Source organism: Naegleria gruberi, assembly GCF_000004985.1.
Source record: "Naegleria gruberi genomic scaffold NAEGRscaffold_4, whole genome shotgun sequence".
In the NCBI taxonomy this organism is placed as follows: Eukaryota; Heterolobosea; class Eutetramitea; order Acrasida; family Naegleriidae; genus Naegleria; species Naegleria gruberi.
The window spans coordinates 599,785-623,436 of record NW_003163323.1 but is presented as its reverse complement, the minus strand read 5'-3'; the positions used below and the strand labels follow the sequence as shown (position 1 = coordinate 623,436).

At 32.4% G+C, this 23,652-nt stretch overlaps 11 protein-coding genes and 1 non-coding gene across 12 annotated transcripts; 7 read left to right on the top strand and 5 right to left on the bottom strand.

The window, feature by feature from the left end:
* Positions 1-584: 584 nt before the first annotated feature.
* Positions 585-1,142, top strand: NAEGRDRAFT_62798 (uncharacterized protein; the record flags this gene model as incomplete). Its single annotated transcript, XM_002682124.1, has 1 exon — positions 585-1,142. The coding sequence occupies one exon, from the start codon at positions 585-587 to the stop codon at positions 1,140-1,142; it is 558 nt and encodes a 185-aa protein (XP_002682170.1).
* A 447-nt stretch (positions 1,143-1,589) lies between these two features.
* Positions 1,590-3,020, top strand: NAEGRDRAFT_46022 (uncharacterized protein; the record flags this gene model as incomplete). The annotated part of the gene is made up of 1 exon (XM_002682123.1): positions 1,590-3,020. The coding sequence occupies one exon, from the start codon at positions 1,590-1,592 to the stop codon at positions 3,018-3,020; it is 1,431 nt and encodes a 476-aa protein (XP_002682169.1).
* A 305-nt stretch (positions 3,021-3,325) lies between these two features.
* Positions 3,326-4,903, bottom strand: NAEGRDRAFT_37676 (peptidase S28). Its single transcript, XM_002681963.1, has 2 exons — positions 4,316-4,903; positions 3,326-4,238 (listed from the first exon to the last, which is right to left on the bottom strand). The coding sequence occupies exons 1-2, from the start codon at positions 4,733-4,735 to the stop codon at positions 3,354-3,356; spliced, it is 1,305 nt and encodes a 434-aa protein (XP_002682009.1). The 5' UTR covers positions 4,736-4,903; the 3' UTR covers positions 3,326-3,353.
* A 241-nt stretch (positions 4,904-5,144) lies between these two features.
* Positions 5,145-7,931, bottom strand: NAEGRDRAFT_35172 (aminopeptidase N; the record flags this gene model as incomplete). The annotated part of the gene is made up of 2 exons (XM_002681962.1): positions 5,145-6,815; positions 6,898-7,931. 2 exons carry the CDS (start codon positions 7,929-7,931, stop codon positions 5,171-5,173), a joined length of 2,679 nt encoding a protein of 892 aa, XP_002682008.1. The 3' UTR covers positions 5,145-5,170.
* Positions 7,932-8,286: 355 nt separating this feature from the next.
* Positions 8,287-9,921, top strand: NAEGRDRAFT_62794 (uncharacterized protein; the record flags this gene model as incomplete). Its single annotated transcript, XM_002682122.1, has 1 exon — positions 8,287-9,921. The coding sequence occupies one exon, from the start codon at positions 8,287-8,289 to the stop codon at positions 9,919-9,921; it is 1,635 nt and encodes a 544-aa protein (XP_002682168.1).
* A 2,205-nt stretch (positions 9,922-12,126) lies between these two features.
* On the bottom strand, positions 12,127-13,502 carry NAEGRDRAFT_56850 (uncharacterized protein; the record flags this gene model as incomplete). The annotated part of the gene is made up of 1 exon (XM_002681961.1): positions 12,127-13,502. The coding sequence occupies one exon, from the start codon at positions 13,500-13,502 to the stop codon at positions 12,195-12,197; it is 1,308 nt and encodes a 435-aa protein (XP_002682007.1). The 3' UTR covers positions 12,127-12,194.
* A 122-nt stretch (positions 13,503-13,624) lies between these two features.
* On the top strand, positions 13,625-14,641 carry NAEGRDRAFT_46017 (uncharacterized protein; the record flags this gene model as incomplete). The annotated part of the gene is made up of 1 exon (XM_002682121.1): positions 13,625-14,641. The coding sequence occupies one exon, from the start codon at positions 13,625-13,627 to the stop codon at positions 14,639-14,641; it is 1,017 nt and encodes a 338-aa protein (XP_002682167.1).
* A 253-nt stretch (positions 14,642-14,894) lies between these two features.
* On the top strand, positions 14,895-15,833 carry NAEGRDRAFT_62791 (uncharacterized protein; the record flags this gene model as incomplete). Its single annotated transcript, XM_002682120.1, has 1 exon — positions 14,895-15,833. One exon carries the CDS (start codon positions 14,895-14,897, stop codon positions 15,831-15,833), a length of 939 nt encoding a protein of 312 aa, XP_002682166.1.
* Positions 15,834-16,899: 1,066 nt separating this feature from the next.
* NAEGRDRAFT_78209 (SNF-related serine/threonine-protein kinase) lies at positions 16,900-19,893 on the top strand. Its single transcript, XM_002682119.1, has 4 exons — positions 16,900-17,335; positions 17,392-17,480; positions 17,531-18,010; positions 18,106-19,893. The coding sequence occupies exons 1-4, from the start codon at positions 17,290-17,292 to the stop codon at positions 19,858-19,860; spliced, it is 2,370 nt and encodes a 789-aa protein (XP_002682165.1). The 5' UTR covers positions 16,900-17,289; the 3' UTR covers positions 19,861-19,893.
* Positions 19,894-19,935: 42 nt separating this feature from the next.
* NAEGRDRAFT_78208 (DNK domain-containing protein) lies at positions 19,936-21,059 on the bottom strand. Its single transcript, XM_002681960.1, has one exon. The coding sequence runs from the start codon at positions 20,806-20,808 to the stop codon at positions 19,972-19,974; it is 837 nt and encodes a 278-aa protein (XP_002682006.1). The 5' UTR covers positions 20,809-21,059; the 3' UTR covers positions 19,936-19,971.
* A 252-nt stretch (positions 21,060-21,311) lies between these two features.
* NAEGRDRAFT_t50 lies at positions 21,312-21,382 on the top strand. The gene has a single exon. It is a non-coding gene; the product is annotated as a tRNA-His (tRNA).
* A 1,199-nt stretch (positions 21,383-22,581) lies between these two features.
* NAEGRDRAFT_30183 (uncharacterized protein) lies at positions 22,582-23,620 on the bottom strand (the record flags this gene model as incomplete). Its single annotated transcript, XM_002681959.1, has 3 exons — positions 22,582-22,792; positions 22,835-23,206; positions 23,271-23,620. The coding sequence occupies 3 exons, from the start codon at positions 23,618-23,620 to the stop codon at positions 22,582-22,584; spliced, it is 933 nt and encodes a 310-aa protein (XP_002682005.1).
* Positions 23,621-23,652: the final 32 nt, after the last annotated feature.

The window sequence follows — 23,652 nt, the reverse complement described above, 5'->3', positions numbered from 1 at the left end:
ACTCACAAGACAATATGCCTCTCTGTAAATAAAACTTCCCCTTCTTGTGTTGCATATAGAATATCCAATAATTTATTATAGTGATGAACATAAAAAGGAATAATTAGGATAAAATACAAGGACCTTGTTCGAGTACTTTATTGATGAATTCTCTCAGATTTGCAGTGATAACTCCAATCATCTAAAGGATGGATAACTTTAATAGCTAATTTCAAAAGAGTTGGTTCTTTCAATTGAGGCATCTTTTTCTGAATTGCCATTCTTGCTCAAGTCCAGTTAATTTGGAAGTTTTGTGCATTGGTGGCGCACCTCAGCAAGTTGATCGAAAGAGTTGTTGCTAAATTTTAGAGAATTTTGAATTATACATGCCAAACTTTAAATTCACAAAAATTCAAAGAGATGAAATTCAAAACAGAAAAAAATGTCTGCTACTATTAATAATAGATTGGCTGTTGTTCCGAATAGAATGACCTTACAATTAATGGAGAATCGTTTGAATAGTGCTAAACGTGGTCAATCGATGCTTAGAAAGAAATCAGATGCTTTGAGAAATAAGTTTTATTCGATTGTGAGAAAAGGAAGGAATGACAAGCTTGTTTCGTAAATCATTCTTTTCATTGACTGAGGCAAGATATAGTGCTGGAGATTTATCATTTGCAGTTGCTGAAAGTGTTAAATCTGCAGCTGTAAGAGTCACAAGTCATTGGAAAATGTGTCAGGTGTCAAATTCGCTGTATTTACTCAAGTTGATAATCATGAATAGTATTGTTAATCTTAAAGTTTCTGGAAATTTGTTTGACTCTTTAGACCAACTCAAATTAATACGTGAAATGAAACAATTAACATCACTTGATATTTATTACAATCAAATTAGTGATGAGGGAGCTAAATACATAAGTGAAATGAAACAATTAACATCACTTAATATTAGTGTAAATCGAATTAGTGATGAAGGTGCCAAATTCATAAGTGAAATGAAACAATTGATATCACTTGATATATATAACAATGAAATTGGTGATGAAGGAGCCAAATTCATAAGTGAAATGAAACAATTAACATCACTTAATATTTCTGACAATGAAATTAGTGATAAAGGATCCAAATACATAAGTGAAATGAAACAATTATTGTTGTTTTAGAGAAACCATGACATAAATTTTTTGATGGATTTTTTACCAATATATGCTTGATCGAGATACAAAATGAAGGATGAAACACAGAATCGATCTATATCCGATATCTCGAAAACCTCAATTTTTGGGAGTTGCATTTTATTTTTCAATTATTTCATTTGAGTCACAGATTTCCTTCTCAATTGAATTGTTTCATTAAGCTTCGAAATGGTTAACTTCTTCCAATATTCAGTATTATTTTCTACTAAGCATATTGAAGAAAAGAAGTTGGTTAACATTGTTATTAATCCACAAGGTGTTAAGGTTACTCTTTCTTAATACCATTCTTGATGTATTCATCACTCTTCATCAACTTGAAGGATTTCAATCTACTGAACAACCACCTGTATTCAAGTCAAGTAAGAACGGAAAAGAACACTGAAAAGAAGGCGCTTAAACTTCTCTCAAAAAAAAATGCATTCACAGCCTTCTGATAAAGATAAGAAACTCATTATCAAAACTCTTGTTAGTAAAGATAGAGATACTGGAGATTTCATTCCACCTGCTCTAATCAGAGTGTTGGTTAAGGGTTATGATTTCAACGAGTTTCCACTCGAAAAATTCATGAATAATTTAGCGAACAAGAACCATCCTATCTTCTTATTGAAATCTAATGGAGTTTGGGTTTTATTGAGAAGCAAGGAGGCATTCTTGAATGTTATTTGTAGCATGTTGGATGATTTTAGTTTCCATCACATTGATAAGACTGAATTTCGTAATTTCCTCAAGCCATTGAATGATGAGAGCAAGTTAAAGTACAACTTTCTCCATGAAATCACCCACCTTTCTGGAGAGAAAGAACTATTGCAAATGATGAAGGATTTTGTTGAAATGGTTGCTCCAAGGAAAGCCAAATCAACAAAGAAGCCTCGTTCTAAGAAATCAAAGTCTAGAACTGAATCAAGTATGAATAGCAGCACTCTTAATTCCAACACCCATTCCAAGAAAGAAGAGGATATCAAAGCTTCCGATGAAATTATTCTAACTGAATCAGAGATGGAGAATAATGCTAATATTAATAGCTTTACTCTTAATACCCAAAATGTAATTATGTTTGACCTGAACGAAGAACCAGAGATTAGAAATCCTCCTATCACATCTGATGATAATAATCAAATTAATGTAATGGAAGAAACTCCCGATATTATTAATCAAGAAAACATCAATGAAGTTATGGTAATGGAAGAAACAGAGCTGAATACTTCTATTGCTCATTCAATGAATGAAGACAATAACAATGCTTCCGATGAAATCATTCTAGCTGAATCAGAGATGGAAATCATTCTTGAGGGAGAGAAATTAACTGATGGTGTTGCTGAGGTTTCTAACAAGAAAAAAATGGGAGAACAAGTGAAAAGTGGTAATTTGTCCCTAGCAGATGTTATGGAGGAACTAAGGAAAATACGAAACGAAATCATGACCAAGTCTGAATTTAATACTAATATTGATAGCATGAAGTCCGATATTAATAATATTAAGAATGATGTCCACAATATGAAGAATGATATCAACACTGTGAGGACTGACATCAACAATATGAAGACAGATATCAACAATATGAAGACAGATATCAACAATATGAAGAATGATATCAAAAAAATTAATAATAACGTGGATAGTATGAAGACTGATATTACTAAGGTGAAGACTGATATCAAAAGTATGAAGAATGATATTAGCAATATGAAAACTGATATTGATAACATGCAAACTGATATCCATAATATTAAAAGTGAGAGTAACATTATGAATTATGAAATTAAAGAAGTTAAGAGTGATATTTCAACTATTAGGGTAGAGATAAGGGGTATTTGTAAAACTACTTGTTGTCTCAATGTGAAGTGAGTATTATTTTCACGAAGGAGCATGGTAACATCAAAAAATAATATGCAATTTTTGGTCTTAATAAATTTCTGTAGCACTCGATAACAGGCTTAGTGAGAATTTTACATCATTTCACACTCATTCCGACATATTAAGTCCAACTATACAATTAGTAGGCATTCACGATTTATTCTAAAGGTTTGTTACTAGGCTTCAGTTCAACTTCCAGTCAGAACTTAACAATCACCAATGTGAGGGGTTTGAAATGTTTAAAAAGCTTTGATTTTCATCTCGTTTTTTGATTTGAATGTTTTGCACGAAATATATTGAAATTGGATATCAATAATAATTTATTTATGCCAACCATTGATCCAACAACTTTTGAGTTTGAACTCTGGTATTAGTAAGAGTTGGTAAATCCTTTGGTGAGCTAGAATACAAATCAGCACAGTGAGCAGTACCTTGCATGTGATAAACATAATTTTGAGCAATATTTCTAGTTGGTTGAGCAACAGCAAGAACAGACCATGGATCAACAGAACCAGTACTGAAAACAGTGTTGGTAGTTTGAATATTCTTAGAACCATACATATTGTTAGTAAAGTCAATATCTGGCTTCATTCCATTAATACCAAAGATTTGAGAACATTGTTGAACGAACCATTCCAAAGTAATTCTTGGGGAGAATGGTTGCTTTGGACCAACAGCATTTTGATAATAACCAAATTCAACACAAGTTTGATATGTCCAAGAACGACCAGCAGCATTTTCATTTGCAGGCCATGGTCTAACATCTTGCATTTGCTTGATGAAATCACTGTACAAGTTTTGAGTACATGATGATTGACTGTAGGAATTCCAAGTCTTGACCCAATTGGCAAAACCTTCCAAAGCATCATCACTTGATTCAATAATGGCACACATTGATGTAACATTGAATCCTTGAGCTCCATTATTATCCAAATTGTATTGAACGACTTCACAGACACCATCAGAGAGACTAGAGAAGAGCAATGCAATATCATCATTGTTGGTCATGCTTTCTGGATTACAGACATTGAACATGGAAGCAACACGTTGTCTACCAGCAGGAGTAGCAATCAATTGTTCAATCAAATCATTGGCCTTTCTAACTCTATCAGTACATTTTGGACCAATACTATTAGCGACAGTCATCATATATTCATTGAATTCAAGTTTAGCTTCGACTGGACCACTTGAAGCAATAGCACCAACGAACTGTTCGTTTTCATTAATTAGATTTCACATAAATATTTAAAAATATGAATAAATGCAACACATTAATCTAAACTTACCAAATGTGGATACTTGGCCTTCAACCAGGCAGACAAATTACCAGAATAACTACCTCCAAAGCAGACAAATTTGACATTAGCTTCATCCATTCTATATTTCTTGACCAACAAACTACGGAATTCAACCAAATCTTGCAATGCTTGTTCGGAAGTGAGATATCTCAAATTGTCAGTAGCAAGTGATTTACGTGGAACAGATTCACCATAGAAACGATGTTCCAAAGCAGCAAGCAAAGCTCCGTGCTTCTTTCCATATTCATTAATAACAAAATGTCCAGTCAAATACTTTGAACTGGCTGGTCCCTCACCACCAATAATAATAAAAACATTCTTTCCTTGCCACATGGTATCATTAACCCAGAATCGTTGTTGGAAAGTCTCGGTATTTTGTGGGTCAAAATGGTCCAATCTTTGTGTCATCCATTGATCGACATCAAATGTTCGCTTGAAAAGGTTAGCATCACGTTGTAATAATTTATGATTCAAAGAACCCTTGTATTTGGTTCTAGTCAAAATGCCGGCATCGACAGAGAGAGCAGCAAGAACGACGAGCAAAAAGGCTGCAATGCTCAAGATTTTTGTTTGTTGCATTTTTTTTTAAATTCAAAAATAAATTTTTCATGGAGATGGAAAGAAGGTTTTTGAACTCCGTTGATTCTCCGCGGTAATGAAAATGCTTGAGCAGTTCAGGAGGAAGATTGAATCAATTAAATGAGAGTACTAAGGCATGGCTGGGTTGAATTATTACATCTTAACAGGGGTTCATAATAAGGACATTCACTGAGGTAACATCAATAGAGCTATGGAGGAGATTTGTAATTTTTCAATTGCGAAATATCTATTGTATTAAATTGTTTATTCTACATTGTTTGACAACCATTCCAAGACAGAATTCTTAGAACGTTGGAGCCACTTGCTATTGATTTCAATAGATTCCACGCATTGGTCAACTGATCTCTCAATGGATTTGAATTTAACCTTGTCCAAAGTTTCTCTAATGGTTTGAACATCATCTGCATTGGTAACACTTTCAGTCAACAATTTGACAATTCTTCCAGGAAGGAAACAACCTTCAAACTTTTGCTTGATAATTGCAAAGTTTTCGAATAAAAATTTCCATGCCATTGTTGTTGCCTTTGGATTGGAGGAAACACCAGCGAGCACGTACATGACATCTTGTGATCTGACAGAGTCATCAATTGCCATGGTAAGACTCTTGGAAATTAATTTTTCATCTTGAGCGAGACCAAGAGCTCTCAAAATTCTATTCTTTTCCTCGAAGAGTTCAGTCTTTTGGAAAATTTCCAAACATTGATTGAATCTTTCCTCATTTCCATATCTAATAACAGCACTATATATAACAGGTCTCAAATCAGGAATGACAAGATTATTGTCCTTTCTGAAATCATCAAATAATTGAGTTGCCTTTTCAATGGCGGCCTTATCGCCATACTTTACAAGTGCACCCAAAACAATTGGTCTAGCCATGCTATCCAAGTGACTTTCGTTTGGTTTTGGTATCCAACCCAACTTGGCAGCAATACCAGAGAAGATTGAAACAGCAAGCTTTTTGAATTTTTCAATAATTTGCTCCTCGTGCTTGTAAATATTATACAAGGTACCAAAGCAGGTAGCAAGACTGGAAATTACTGTAAAATTATCTTCATTTGCATAGGCAGAGAAGAGAACGAATACTCTTTCAGTTGGAACTAGACCAGCCTTGGAAAGAGTGCAAGCATCTTCAATGATGGACATTCTGTCGATTGGAGATAAAATCTTACTCTTGATAGGTTCAACTAAGCTGGAATAGTAGGAATCACTTTGATAATTCAATCTAAAGAACGCTGTTTGATTCTTGTTGAATTTGATCCACTTGGAGGAGGTTGGAATGGAAACCTTGGTTTCTCTCTCCTTTAATTCCAAACTGAATTCTGTAATAGAGTCATCTGCACCACAAACCAAATAGGATACAGGAATAACCCAAACAGTGTCATCTGATTCAAAGATACCACACTTTTCCAAGAATCTGTTTTGTCTGAGAGTGAGTACCTTATGATCTTGTTGAATTTCCTCTGTTATACTAACAACTGGGAAACCAATCTTGTAAATCCAAGAGTACATCATTTCAGTTACATTTTGTGACGTTCTTTCATAGAGAGCTTCCCATAAATCCTCTGTATCAGCATTTTGGTAACTGAACTTCTTCAAGTAATGAATCATACCTTCTCTGAATCTTTCATTTGACAACCAATTAATTAACATTCTTACACAACAACATCCTTTAGAATAACTGATAGCATCGAAAATTTCATCAATTTCAGCTGCAACTCTAACTGGAACATGGACTGGATGGCTTGAAGCCAAAGCATCCAATGCCATAGCTTTGAAAAAATCATCATGAACAAATTGTTCAAAAACATTCCATTCAGGATACAATTGATCAACAGCATAATATTCCATGAACGTAGCATAGCTCTCGTTTAAAAAAAGGCTGTGCCACCTAATATTTCGAAATTAACACATCAAAATTATTAGAAACATCATAAAACTATTAGAAACCTTTCAACTAGCATAAAACCTACCATTCCATAGTAACTAAATTTCCAAACCATTGGTGAGACAATTCGTGAGCTACTACAATAGCAACATATTGCTTGGCACTTGAACTGGTATTCTTTGGATCGACATAGAGAGCTGTTTCTCTGTACAAAACCAAACCACTGTTTTCCATAGCTCCAGCAGAGAGTTGACATCCAGCCATGTCCATCTTTGCAAATGGATATGGAATATCAAAATACTTTTCATAAAGAGCCAAGCATTTACAAGCAACTTCCAATGCAAATTCACCCTGTTCCTTCTTTCCCAATGGAGTGTAAACTCTAACTGGAACCTTGTTTTTAGTTTCAGTAGCAATAGCTTCTACATAATCATATTCATAAACTACAAAGGCAACCAAATACGTTGACATGATTGGCGTTGGAGCATATTTACAAATCTTCTTATCATTGTCATATTCCTTCTCTTCAATGCAATTCATATTGGACAAGGCAACATGAGTTTTTGGAGCAATTAAAGTAACTTCAAAAACTGCCTTTAAAGCAGGTTCATCCCAACAAACAAAACATCTTCTAGCATCGACAGCTTCGAATTGTGTCACAGCTCCATACTTTTCAACACCATCCTTGTAATACTTGCTACGATAAAATCCAACCAATTTATCATTCAATTCACCTGTTGATTGAATATTCAATGTGATCACATCTCCAATTTCCAAGTTTGCAAATTCTTGATCTTTATGATCAAATTCAAAATTAACAAAATCATTCTCCTCCTCATAGCTGATCTTTGTAATTGGCAATAGAGTATTTCCAACACTCAATGAAGCTTTATGAACAACAACTTCCTTGCAATTGGCAACAATTTTAGTAATTTCCGAAGGTTGCACCAACAACTTTAATTCAACTTGTTCCTCCACTGTGAAGGTAAACTTCTCAAGATCGGGATTTAAAGTCAAACGATAAGTCAATGGCTTGACAGTCTTTGGCAAAACAACTCGATCGACTGCAACAACTGGAGCGGAAGTTGAATCTTCGTGGGTACGAGCACAACGACACATTTTTTTTTATTGTAAAATTAATATTATGTGTTGTATTAATAAATCCAATAGGAATTAATGTTTTATCAATATTCTGTTAAGAAATGACCCAAATATGAGTTAGGAAATTAAGCTTGTTACAGAGATTTGTTGCTTTCTTTACAATTAATAGAGTGTAACAAAAAAATTTACGCACCTTTATTTATTCACTTTAACTATGTTAATATCATTGGTATTGGCGAGTAGTGTCGGGGTTCAAGCCAGGGATTGAATTAAAGTGATAGACCAGCTTAACTCATTAAAAGCTTATAGTGTGCATACTCGAAAGTACTGTCAACAAGGAGGAGTACTGGATACAATAGAGTGTTACAAAAAAATGAGTCAACTGTCGTTAGATAATGTCTTTTGTGTGACGGAATACTTACCAATTCGTGATGTGGGAGCTGTTCTTTGTGTTTGCAAAGATTGGCATTCTCTGGACAAGTACGAATTTTTCTGGAAGACACTATTTCAACACTATCTCGTTTTCACCATCATTGAAAAGTTTAACAAAATGGTTAAATTTAATGTCAAGACAACTTTAACAGAAATACAAGTCAAGGAAGCACTTCTTTCCTCCGAGAGGGACATGAAGAAGATTCAACCTATTTTGCAAGCTCTCCGTTCATTGAAATCCACAACAGGACAAAAGAATGAGCCACCCTTCGTGTTGGCTAAAGCTATTTTACATTCTACTATTACCTCATACGATCTTCATGTGTTGAAGGATAAAACAGCATTGAGAATTTCATTGAATAGAAGTGAAAGTGATTTAGGAAATTCAAATAATTCATCACTGATTGGAAATCGATTCAAACACTTGATGGAAAAACAAATTATTTCAATAGGATCCATTACAATGACATCCTATTTCTCATCGATGAGTTATTTCTTGAAGAATTATAAGGAAGAAACTGTAATGAGCTTTGTTTCTGTATTGATGGGAAATAATCTCCAAAATCAAATGATTATTTATAATTTGAAACAATTACCAAGTGAACAGGAGGAGATTCAGAATACTATCTTCACAAATCTTTTAAAATCAAACACTATCTATTCAAAATATTGGGAAGTAATGATAGAAATCTCGTTAGAAACCTTTCCATATCTTATAAGAAAGGAATATCTAGAGACTACATTGAAAAAACTCTTTGATTCGTTTAATATGAATGTCAAACTTTGCTGGATTTCAACCATCTTCTGCAATTTTGATTATTACGAGAGTAGTTTTGATTTGATTTTAGAATTATGCATCAAGTATCAAATTGATTCAAAAGATACCATTTCAGATACTTTCTTTTTGGATGTATTCTATTTGGAAAAGCATAATTATGATAACGAAACACGCATCAAGATTTCAATTGAGTATTTGAAATTTTTGGAAAATTTTCAAACTAAGGAACAAATTATTTCAACCATGATTGAAAAATCCAATTATTTGGGATTTATTTCTAAATTGACCACTGAAGGTGAAGAGTATTTATCCAAGTTTCTTGATTCCTATCCTATTCCATATGAGAAATTTTCCATTGTTAACTTTCTCTCATATCATGCTTTTACAAATATTGTTACCTTCCTCATTTATACAAGACGAAAGGGATACAAATTCCCTCAAGCTCACATTGAGCAACTACCGAAATGTGATATATGGTACTATTCGAAACAATCCTCTGGAATTATTAGATACATGCTCGATAACTTTGAACACAACATTTATGAATTGGATGATAGAAATTTATTCTTTAAAGATCTTGTGAAAAGTTTTTCTCACTACTTTTTTGATGAGATTAAGGGAGAATTTGAAACATTATTTGGAGATGAACCAATTGATTTGGAGAGACTTGGTCAGAATCATCCGAACATATTCACAGAGGAGACTACTACTATTCTTCTCCATATTTACTCAGTGCCTGATCCAGTTGAGTTTATTGAATTTTGCAAGAAACGTTTCATCCAGAATATTTTCAACTAGACAACTGTTTCCAATGTACTTGCCCAATTTGCGCAACGTGGAGAAAACCCTCTTGTTAAGAAAGTATTGTACGAGTCAATAATGCTTGATGAGAATGTCAAGCTCTCCGATCATGTTGACAAATTAATTCAATTGAAACCAGAACTGTTAGAAGAAACTACAGAAGAATTTACAAGTTTTCCACAGGACGATCCTAAATTCCTTATTGCACTCTATTTATTTTGCAAAGATTGAGTAATTTGAATCCCAATTATGGAGATAAAAGATTCAAATTTATCGTTTCAATATATTTGTATTGTAATATTGATTGAATCCAAATCCAATTAACATGTTACAATTTTGATAACTTATCAATATAGAAATCTTCCTTAACAATTTTGACTTACGACATTGTCATTCCTAGCAACTGTTCTTTCAATACCTATTCTCAATTTGGGTGTTAGCGATCCCGCTAAATTGTTTTTACATTAATTGCTAATGATTTTTATTAATTTTTAATGACAAATATTAACATTCAATCAAGTCAATTTTATTAATAATTAATGAAAAGTCGTTAATAAAAACGTTAAACCTTGTTCGTGAGAAAATCGACTTTTAATGCGTTATTTTAACGTCATTAATTAATATTAATTATTAATGCTAATTCGCCAATAATTAATATTAATAATTAATATTAAATTATTATCATTACTCGTTAATAATTAATATTAATTATTCACATCACTTTATCCAAGCAATCATATCCACAAGTCCAATCAATTTATCATAATCATCATCCTCATAAAATTCAGTGATTTCACCACTTTCAATTAATCCAATCCACAAATCCTTAAAATTGATAAGCTATGAGTATTGATATATTGATAACCAGTTATAAATATGAAAAATTACAATTCTTTAAACGTACCTTAAACTCCAAATAAATTCAATAAACTCCAATACAGTTGAATAATTGGATAGTGAACTCACAATCAGTTAAATAATTAGATGATGGTGATTTCCTCCTAATTGTTGCTTTAAATAGTTGAAGTGATGTCTTCATCCAAAATTATTCTATCACAAAGGTTTCAACTAGTGGTATCATTTCAACTAGTTATTGGAGCAGGTGTGAGTGTTTAGGCTAATACTTCCAAATTAAATGCTCCCAATGGTATCACTATTGACTTGAATGATAATAATCATTGAAGTAGATTCATTTCAAATAGTAGTGGAATTATTTCAACAATTGGTCTGGACAACTGATGGCTGGAAATTCATTGGTAGATGATACATCTCGAGTTCTATATTAAAACAATTAGCAATCATTAAATTGGATCAACCAATTCCATTAGACGAAAACTTACATATAATTTCAACTCAATGGTGAATATTGCTGGTTGGGAATCAATATCTAGTGGTAGAAAATGCTGGCAAGATAAACACCAACACCCAATTTAAGAACTATAACAAAGCATCCAAATCAGAAGCAGATTCATGTTGGAATAATGTATACATGGAACCACTGAGTTGATATAATTTCCAACCAAACAATGTGAAAAGAACCAACAACTCAATCTTGTATTCAACTGTTTCAGAAAGTTCCAATTTTCAATCTCAGTTTGTAATTTAACAAATATGAAAGTTATTTGTTGCAGTTCTAATATTTCAATTAATAATTCTTAGAATAGGAAATTGTTACATTGTAAATTAAATTATGAAGAGTATGAAAGTTAAAATGGTTTGAATAAATAAATTCTTACATAAAACAACTTGAGAAGAACAATTTCAAGAACAAGCTAAGTTGTTTCCTCTACTTATTAGAATGTAAACAGTACATTCTACGATTTAGATGGGAATATATTTAAAATTAATAAATGCTTACAAAAAGAACCTTTCTTGTTAATTTAAAATCAAATCTTAAAGAACTCGAAGCACAAGGACACAATTTCAAAGATTTGGGATGGACTGAATTAATCAAATTCTATTTTTCTGGTTTGGTCCAAAATAACAAAGATAGCGATTAAATTATATAGTTTGAATAATGTATTACAAATCCAATATTCAATAATTCTATTGATTCAATAAATAATATATTATAATTCAGATACTTTCCAATTATAAACAATAATGGTGCTATCATCAAGAGTAAAATCATACTAAAAACTAACTGAATAATGACGTTATGTATAACAATAATTCGGTTGGTGATGTAGAGATATTTTTTTTGACAAGTTTTTTGCTTTATTTATAGATTTGTTATTTACAATGAAAGTGTTGTTGCTTGTTTTGCTGTGTTATTGTTTTTTAGAATTACACTTGATATTTCTGAATATATTTCTAAGCTTTTTCACTTCCTCTTTATCAGTATTGACATTCAATCCTCTGATATCCATAACTATCCCAATAATTAATTCCTTTTCGTCATCATTAACATCTTTCAACGGTTTCTTCAAAATGTTATCTGCAATATACTGAATCTTTTTTGATTCATTTAGCTTATTCAATACAGAACGTTCCCTATGGCTAATAGTGAACGCCTCTTGACCAATTGTAATTGTGGTTTCATTCAAATTAAACACTCTTGGATGATTATCAACGCATTCCACGATCAGCTTAATAGCATGATTGAAACTCTTATTTGCTTTTTCGTATTCGCCAACCTTTTTCTTCAGTTGTAAGTTTTCTTGAATTACTTGTTGGTAATGTTCAATGAAATTTGGAATCTGGAGGAGTTGGGTTAATTCTGAACCTCTTTCCAATTCATGTTGAGATTTTTCCTTTGATTTGGCTTTTTCTAATTCAACAAGCTCAGATTCTGATTCAAGATGAGGTTCATGTTCAGATTCACTTTCAAACTCAAGCTCGGATTCACTATCAGATTCTGTAATTAATGTACTCTTTTTGGATAGAAATGAAGGTCGGTGAACTTCCTTTTCTCTCTTAGACTTATTCTTTCTAACAAGTCTCAGAGAAAATTCTTTGTCCTTGGAATCAATTTTTGCAAATTCTAACAAAGATTCAACTTCATTAAGAATGGCTGTGGTATCATTTTTTTCTATTAAAACTCCCTTGCCAATTAAGCCATATCCATTTTTGATTCGCTTAAATATGTGGAGACAATCACCTTCCTCTATTTCTTCTAACTCTCCAATACTTTCTTGAAAATGGTTGTTGACAATGAATAACTGTTTTTCAATTCTGTCTCTTGCAACCACAACTGCTTGTTCACAATTTTCAAATTGAGAAATTGACTTTACTAGTTTCTCAATGCTTTTCTCTCCTTGTATGCCAATAATTCCTTCTCCAGATAAATTATATAATTCTTCAATGACCAAATATATTGAGCTAACCCCTAATTTAATTGAAATATTGGGTTCTAATTGATTTGAGAGGAAGGTAAATATGGAAACAAGTGAATCTTTATCTTGTTCTAATGTTTTCTCATTATAGGTTAAAATAGTATTCACTTGTTTTTTGGATAACCTTTTCTTTTTATATAAGGATTGATCTGTTGATTCCTTAGTTTCCTCGCTATCTTTCGATTTCTTGGAAGGAGGAGATTTTGAAGAAGATGAGACTTTTGAAGAACTTTTTCTTTTCATTTTGGTTTTTTAAAATTTTTGTATGGATACAATCTTTATTGGCCTAGTATGTCATACAAAAGTTTACAAAAAGTTTACAAAAAATTGTAAACCTCCTATCAAACTCAATCAAGGTTGAAAACATGATTTTCTCCAACTCCATTCAAAAAACAATGAAAAGATCGTATCAGTTTGATGCGTTAAGAGGAGCAAGTAAGAAACTCTGTCAATCAAACAGTACTCAGAAAAATTCTGAAACTGATTTTGTTTTAAAAGATAATCCTGTCAGAAATGATGATAGAGTGGAGGTATTTTGTCAAGAAATTGGAGGTTATGAAGCACAGAGCTGTTCCTGTTTCAATGAAGTTGATATGGAAGAATCTGATGAATCAAGAGAATTTGAAAATCAAGAGAATCAAGAAGAATATGAGTTTCTTAAAAATTTTTATAGTCATGAATCATCAAAATATGGAGAGAATGATTTATTGAGCAATCATTCATTCCAAAGCGTGGAAAGAATTGTAACGGATATCAAGTTGGAAAAAATAATGAGGAAACTATTAAGGTTTGCTGTTAAAGCAAAACTGTCTGAATCAAGTTTGGAATCTGTTTTGGAATTATTTAAAGAAACACTTCAAGATTTTAATTCTATTTCTGAAAAAGATTCATATTATTTCACGTTGAAAGGATTTTATGATTATTTTTATATCAGTAGAAAAACAATTATGGTGCATTATTGTACAAAATGTGGAGAATATGAAAGAAACAAAAATGTAAAAAAATGTAATTGTGAAATAGAATGGAAGAATCACTCATATTGTTTCTTGAGACCACTAAAATTTCAATTGGATGAAAGAATTTTCTTTGAAAAAGATTTTAATAATCAATTTTTTGAAAAAGTGGAAGATATTAAGGATGGAATTGTTTCAGATAGAGTTCATGGATCGGTTTATCAACAACATCACAAAAAACTGTTTAATGAAGGAAAGCTTAAAACAATATCTGCATTTTTTGATTCAGTTTGCCCATTTAACAATAGCACCAATGCTTTTTATCAAGGATCTTTCAATTTCAATGAAATGAAACCACATTTAAGGAGAAAGCGTTCGAATAATTTTCTTTGGATTCTTGCTCCAAAAAAACCTGATTTTGATGGATGATTTAAATTATTACAATTCACATAATTCTGTAAAAATAAGATTAGAAAGAATTGTCTGTGATCTTCCCGCCAGATCTGAAGTATTATTATTTAAACAAAGTGGAACGTACTTTTGTCATATATGTAGACAAAAAGGGGTAACAAGTAAGGTTAGTGAAACAACAAAACAAACAAGATACCCTTTAAATTATGACAAATTTCTAAAAAAATATAATTTAAATGAGTTGAGAAGTTTAGAATATTGGGAAGAAAACATGAGTAAGAAAGATTATGAAGGAATGAAAGGAATTTCACCAATTTTGAAACAAGATTGGAATCCTAATCCATCAATTATATGTTGTTACGATTCTATGCATGTTCTTTATGAAGGATTATTTCAAGATTTCATGTCCTTAATTCCAGAAAGTTATTGGGAAAAATTTGACAAAATATTCCTCAAACAAAAATATCCTTCATTCCTTCATAAACACCCAAGAAAAATCACAAACGGAAAAACAATGAATAAGTTAAGAGCTATTGAGGTTTATATGATTTGTCATTACTTTTTGGAAATATTTAATCATATTGGCGAAATTTCTTCCATTCTTGTATATGTTGAGATGATTACAGAATTAACAAGAATAGTTGATCACCTTACAGATTCATTTCAATTGGAAACTCTTGATTTTTTAGAAATTCAATTATTAGATTTGTTGTACAAGTACCAAAATATTGTTGGAGAGAAAAAGGCAACACCAAACTTTCACATCGTTTCCGATTTAATCCAGAGTTGTAAAATGTATGGCCCACTAGCTCACAATTCAGCATTCATTGGTGAAGGGCTTAATTTCACTCTTTCCAAAACCTACGTATGCTCAAACTCTGCAAGGTATTCAATCATGTACTTTGATATGTGCCAACTTTGTGATATTTTGGATTTAGGAGAAGATCTTAGCAAAGGACAGTGCATATTTGGAAATTATGTTATTTCCAAAAAAAGAGATTTTATTACCAACATAAAATCGGGCAGAGTGTTTCAGATTGACTCTTTCTCTGAAGATTACAACACAATCACTTTAAAAAGTGTAAAATCAGATACTTTATTAGTGGTAGAAAGGAAGGACATTGATAAATACCTTCCTTGTGTACAACTATCACTTCCAAAGAAGGAAATCTATACAACTGTACACAAGAACACTTTTCAATATCTCTAAAATAAATATTAACAAGAGTTTGTTCATTTAGATTGAGATTTATTGCTTTTGATTTTTCTCCCTTAGGCTGTGCTAATTTTCTTAAATCCCAATTAGTTTCTTTCATTTATATTTCAATTTTAGTGTCATCTGCTTGTGTTCATTGAATCGGCTCATATTCTACCGTTTTGGTATTTTGAATACTGATCTTGATGGGAAACCTTCTCATCATGTGAAAATGTTAGTACGCCATCAAAAATGCAAAAAAATTACAAGTCATGAGACTGGCATTAATTTCTTGTTAATGATTTTTAATGATGCCTCGTTAATCATTCGAAGTCAATTAATGCATTAAATTTTCATTATTTATTATTAATGGCTCCACGTTAAGACTCAAGCTGACGTTAACAGAAACAATTTAGCGGGCGATAAGAATCAGTAATAAAAATTGGATTTTGATCACCGAAAATTTGAGAGATTTTGATAAGTTAATTGGAATAAAAACATCCAAGATATTCCTCTTCAAATATCTTCTCTACTAGCAACTGTTGAGGATATTATTAAGATATTTGATAATATATTTCAATGCATCACATTTACGAAATATACAATTGATCAGTTTAAAATCAGTTCACATTCTCTCATTGTAATAATTAATCTTGGTTATTTCAACTATTCGAGCCTTTGAGTAACCCATCACCTACTCAGTCGTCACCTAATAATTGATTTCGATATCGAATAATTCACTCTTCCATTGTTATTATTATCATCTATTACATCCAGAGTTCAAACACAACACTACCAAACAATACAAGACCTCTTATTAATAACACTTGAAATAATACATCCATCAGCAACAACACCATTTCCATTTAGATCAGAAGGTGCGGAAGAGGGTGTACAAAAGCAACAAATACATTATTGAGGGGTTGATACTGCAATATTATTAATAATAACATTTGCCAACTCTAGTGCACAGTCGCAAGCCAAGAAGCATCTTTTCACGATATTTGGCAGATTCTCTCTTCAAGGCAACAGCTTGTATGAAAGAAGGTTCTCAGCAGCGACAATTTTTCGACTGCAAAAAATTAACCATACTCTCACCTCGTTTCTTTTTGAACGAAGAGAAGGCACAATTGCGGTATTAGCAGCTTGCTGTTATATCATCATCTTCAGAATTTATATTCTCTCTGTTGTCTGTCTGTATTTTAATTCAACAGAAGAATCACTCAACTACAACACTTGCAAATACTGCTGCTCTGCATCATATTTAGTTTTTTAGGTTCTTGCAAGAACATCAACAACAATAGTAGTAGTACAAGCAATAATCATTACTTTTGCCCGTACCATTTAAATTATATATTAATAATTGCATGGTCATCATTACGAGCAAGAAGAAAATAGAATTTTAGCAATTAACAACATCATCAAAAACATTATTAAAACCACCAATTTATAGTAGTTAAATAGATTGAGAATGGGCAATAGTAACGCAAAAAAGATTTTTGAACAATTAGATAAGGGTATGTTTCATATTTCATAAGTTCATCATCATCATCATTATATTCGGAATATTTAGATAAATCTGGGAAAGTAAGCTTGACCGAGTTGCTTCTCACCAATGATGAGATCACTTCTCCATTCTCCTCTCTTACTACTCTTTATCATGTATGTTATCATAATAATAATATTTGTATTTATAATAATATTAATAATAGTTTGACTTGGGAAAGGAAGGAAAATTGAATTACAAGGAATTTGCAGAAATGGACAAGTTTGTGCAACGTATCAAACAACAAGTAGAAAAGGAAACTGAAGACAAGGAAAAACATCATCAAGATGCTCACCACTCTGCAACAAGTGATGTTGCTTCCATCATTAGCAAGCTCTTTGGTAGATCAAACAGTCATTCTGAAGGACTTGACACTCACGAGTCTCATCATCGTTCCATTGATTCCCAACATTCCCTTTCATCACTCGCTTCTGGTAGTGTCTCTCCAACATCTGCTGAGAAGTTTTCTGTAAAGTTTTTCTCTTCTCCAGCCAAATCTCCAACTTCAGCTTCATGTAAGAGAGTTCACGATACCATGTCAGACCTTGTAAAGGATCGTGTTACCTTTGAATTATTACCAGCTCTCCACAAGGAAATGTTCTGTAAAGAAGGAAGAAAGAGATTTTTGGATTGGCTTTTCAAGTTGGTATGTTTTATAGCTTGTTATTTATCTTGTTAATACTCTTCCAATCTATATTATTGCTTTACTTTGTTATTATATTGTTTTATTGCTCCCAATAGTCTGACAGCACTCTAAGTGGAAGAATATCTAGAAAAGAATTAGAGGTTATTCTTAGAGCTGTTCAAAAGGATGGCATTGACCTTGAATGTCTTTTATTTGATACTGATAGTGATGAAGAACATCCTGCTGATGTACTCTCTCCAACCACTGAGTCACATGATGAAGCACAAAAATTAAAGAAATTGGTGGATAGAATAATGGAAGAGTATGATATTGAAGGACATGGTTATTTAAATCAACACGAATTCACCAAACTAGGAGAAATCATTATCACAAAATACGAAGCTTTGAGACTTGAAAACACTGATGCCAAAATTATTGGTGATTGGAAAATGACACACGTTCTTGGACGTGGAGGTTATGGTGTAGTAAGATATGCTCACCACGTTGACGATTACAACAACAAGAGAGCTATTAAGATCATCAAGAAGGGTAATGTCAGTGACATGTCAAGATTGGATGTAGAAATCCAATCAATGCAAATGCTCAAACACAAGAATGTTGTCCAACTCTACGAAGTTTTAGAAGACGATGATTATGTTTATCTTGTTATTGAACTTTGTGGAGGTGGATCTCTTTATGAACACCTTAAGGACAAACCATTTGATGAAAATCTTGCAAGATATTACTTTGATCAATTGATTGATGGTTTAAGTTATTGTCACCAAATGGGAGTTTGTCACAGAGATTTACGTTTAGAAAACTTGTTACTTGACAATGAAGGCCATTTAAAGATTACAGATTTTGGACAAGCAAGAATTTTCAAAAAGGGTTGGGATCTCTTTTCAACTCAGCTAGTTGGTAGTTTATATCATCTTTCTCCTGAACAAATTGAAGGAAAAGTCTATTCAGGTGAAAAGATTGATATTTGGAGTGCTGGTATTATTCTCTATTGTTTCGTTACTTCCAAATTACCATTCTGTTCATCAGATGTGAATAGCATGTTTGATGACGTTAAAAATTCGAGATACACCTACCCAGACGATGTTGAAGTTTCCATGGAATGCCAAGAACTGATATTTGGTATGCTTCAACCAAATCCAAAGACTAGAGCAAATTTGAAACAAATTAGAGAACACAGATGGACTAAGGGTCCACAATATCAACCTCAATTAATGGTGGATAGATTAACAATGGATAAATTTTTCGAGAAGAATAGACACATTACTAACTTACACAAAATCATTGGAAGAATCCTTGTTGACATTCTCAAGCAGTATGATTGTCATTTCAAGGTAGAATCCAAGAAGAAGGATATTAAACTTCCTACAAGTAGTAGTCAATTATTTAATCCAGGTAATGCTACAGTTAGTGAAATGTCTAGAGAAATGTCAAAAGAAATGTCAAGAGAAATGTCATCTGATTCTGATCTTTCTGCCAAGAGTGATGATGAAAGCAAAGTAGATGTCAAACCAACAAGAGCTACCCAACCTTTGAAACCTTCTGCTAGTTGCTCAAATTTAGATATCAGCTTAGCAAGACCATCCAAGAAACCTCAACTTTCCATCGATACAGGTGTCAAAAAGTCAACAACTCAAGCTTTGAGTACTGATGCTTCACCACTTCTTCTCCAACCATTCCTTGTTTTGAGATGTATGCATGCTAAGAAGGATGTGAAATTCCTGATTACAGCAGAAGAAACCGTTGATGGAGGATTGGACATTATTTTCGTTTTGAGGGATGGTGAAACCAAAGAATTCAAGAACAAAGTTAACAAGATAAAACCAGAGCTGATAGCCAGATTATCTTCGTAGTATCAACCTAACTAAACTTTTTTATTTATTAAGAATTGATATTATTTTCTTCTTGTTTAAACCAGTCAACTAAGTGAATTTTAATAAATAAGTTTATTATTGTTAGAATATTTACATGTATTTAATATCTTTTCTGACAGCACTGAGTACATCCAAAATTAGTGCAGCAGTTTCCTTAGCATCCATCGTTGAATTGTCAATGACAAATACTGGAATCTTAGTGGCCACTTTGTCCATAAAGCAGTCATAATGTTCTTCAATTGTTTTCAAATATGGTTTTTCAATTACACTCTCGAATTCTCTTCTTCTGACCTTGATTCTCTCCAAACAAACATCAACATTATTGGTTGGTTTCAAATAAAAGGCCATATGACCAGTTACTCCTTTTTGAAGGGCATCATAATTTTTACACAAGTCCACATAATCTTCTTCTCTAATCATTCCCTTGTTATATTCCATGACAGTAAATACGCCACTAGAGGAAAGGATGCCTTCAAAGAAGATATTATATACATTACTAGAAGATGGTTGAGTAGGTTGTGAGCTAGTTGAAGGAAGTGAGATGGTTTCAGGTAACTTGGTATTTGGGTGAATTCTCAAGTATTTTTCATGTTTTTTCATCATGGATTGTAATGTCTTGTCATCAAACAAGTCACCAATACCAACACCACCATGAGGAAGGAAGCTATACTTGAAATAATGTTTAAAGTAAGTGTTTGCAATTTGTTTTTGAAGTTCATAATTTAAAGTGAGGTCATTCTTCATACCACCTTCATAGTACTTGCTGAGGAGAGTCCACTCTTCTGTTTTCTGTTGCTCAGAAACACTATTATCATTGAAGAGTTGTAACTCCTTGACAGTTGTACTCTTACCACTTCCAATATTTCCCTCAACAAAGCAAACCAATCTATTGGCAGCTTGTAAACTATTATGTGATGATTGTTCCATCTTGTTGTTATTAGTTGATGATGATGACGATGTGGATGTGCTATGAAAATCTCTTTGTTGATTGTTAATGCCAACGATGATGTTATTCTTCTTATTAATTTCTTGACAATTAATAGATGAAAATTCGTGATGATGTAAAATTGAATAATTCACTCTCGGATTCAATTCTACAACCCTTTTCCAACTCTTATTCGCACGCAAACAATTTCTTGGTAATGTAATTGAGCCAATCTTTAGAGTTTCAATTTTCTTGTTTTTTTCTTCTTGAACTTACTGGATTTTTGGCAGCTGCGAAAGAATTTAAAAATAAGCTGCAGGGGATTCTCTTCATTTTTGTTGAGCGTTATTTTGCTGGTGAAAAAATATTCGAGCGCTTGGTAGAGTTCGATTGGACAAAAGAACTAGCCGTTACATATTTTTTTTATTAATTTTTATTTTTTTAATTAACCATCTTCACCGACAATCTATTTTGAAATATTATTAATTTATATAAATCAACAAGAAGGGAGATAGTTCAGTGGTAGAACATGGGATTGTGGTTCCTAAGATCAGGGTTCGATTCCCTGTCTTCCTACATCTTTTTGGATTGTTGAAAGAAATACTGTTCTATGCAATTTTATGTTTCTTAATGATTCAAATTTGCACGGGTGGCCGACTCCAGCGATTTTTTTTAGAAGTCTCCTTCAGGCCACCCAAATTACTGTGCAAACAAGCTGATTATTTTTAGAAAATGAAAAATATTGGTCAATAAAAGTATTTTCAAATTTTAGCTTAGAATTAAATGTTTTTCCCTATCTAGTTTTTTATTACAATACGTTATACATGTTCGTATACGTGAAAATTCTCTAAACACTATTTAGCAACCTTTGTCGTCAGTTTTTTTAATTTACTTATGAAAACACTAACATATTTTGGAGAAAATGTTTTGTTGAGCTCTATCTTGTTGATAATCTGATATCAACCAACTAAAATGATAAAATATTATACATACCATGTCTATAAGGTGATGTTAAAATATCATCAATTTAAAATAAAGTATGATCTATTAATGCGATTGTCAATTGACACCTATTATTATTTTATAACTAGTCTTTTATTTGTTGGAATGAATTAATGAAAATTGAAATTTAAGTACATTAATACACAATTTATATTATTGATTCATATTATTTGATGAATTTCTGTATTCATTATGATAATACCATATTAATAAATTTTAAAAAATTCTAAAAATGGGAATTTATTTATAACTCGTCAAAAACAATACAAAAATTAATAAAAGTTTTCCAAAATTATTTTTTAGCATGATAACTCATACTGTGAAAATATGGTATCATGTACCTATGTATTTCTCTGGAAGTCAACTTGGCCCACGTTTTCCCAGTGCTGATTTCAGGCCAAAAGGGATATGCGTCGGCCACCCGTGCAAATTTGTAGTGAATTTCATTGGTTTCAAAACAGTATTTTAATGCATTAATTTTAACAACATGTAATAGTCTTTCATAACAATTTTTTGGCATTGTAAATTTCTACATATACTTCTTAAGGAAGAGAAGCGTCTAAGAAATGCAAAGCAAATTGGCGCAGCGGAAGCGCGATGGGCTCATAGGTCCTAGGATCGAAACCTAGATTTGCTAGACATTTTGCTCCTTTGGAATACAAAATGGAAATGTTTATTTTGTTATTTACAATTCCAACATAATTTTGTTAGAATAAACTGTTTCTGAAAGATCGATAGATCTGTCAAATGTTTGGAGTTTTGAACTGTTCAAATTAATAGACAGGTTCTCCAGCATAAACTTGATTCTCAATTCCACCTTCTCCTTGAGCAATTTTGAAATATCCAGACATTCCCCAATTTGGACCCCATGAATTGGCAGCTAACCAATAATTAGAACCTCCCTCAACTCCAAATCCAATTAAGGCAACAGCATGTCCACCAAGAACTGTGCTTACAAGGTGTTTATAGACACCTGACTTGTAACTAGAAAAACAAATTAGTATATATGAAACAAATTCAACTTACCCTGTGAGATCTCTGTAGACTGTGAAACCAGCTTGCACGCTGCCATATGTCATGATTGCAGTCTTGATATTATTGATACCTGAAATATAAACAGTGTTTTTGGCCTTATACTTGCTCATGGACATGGATGCAATCTTGCATTGAGTTGGGCAAGTACCAGAGGAGAAGGTTCCTCCACCACTAGCATACGGAATACAAGTATCGAGTGGTGTTCCAGTATTTTCCAAAAATGTCCAAGAATATTTCAAATAACCTCCTTGACAGGCCTTATTCATTGTATCGCATTGAACTTGATATTCTGGTGAGAGGACAACATTTGTTTGACCATTGGTGGCAATGCACAATCTATGAGCCAATACATAATTTGCAGAGCTAAAATCATAAATATTACAAAAATGAAAATGTAAGTTGAAATAAATCAAATTGTAAAACTTACAAAGCCCAACAAGCACCACATGTTTGTTGGTCTCTAATTGCTGGAACGCATCCTTTCCATTGAGTTCTTGCATCGAAATTCATTGGTATATCAACTCTTGTTTCAATATTTGCCATTCTTGGAGTGTCTTCATCAGAGCTCATCAATGAAAGACCAAATAGATTATCTCTAAGTTGTGAAATGGTCATGTTATCAAATCTAGAGTATTCAGTTGCCTTCCATCCATGAGTATGATTGGAATTAATTCTATCAATCAAAGATTTGTCATTGACAGGAGTGTTGGCATGAGTGTGATTAGCAATTGGATGAGTTGGATGAACAGGATGAGTGTTATTGTGCTTTGGTGGCATTGGTTTCTTATTGTTTCCTTTGGAAAGTTCAA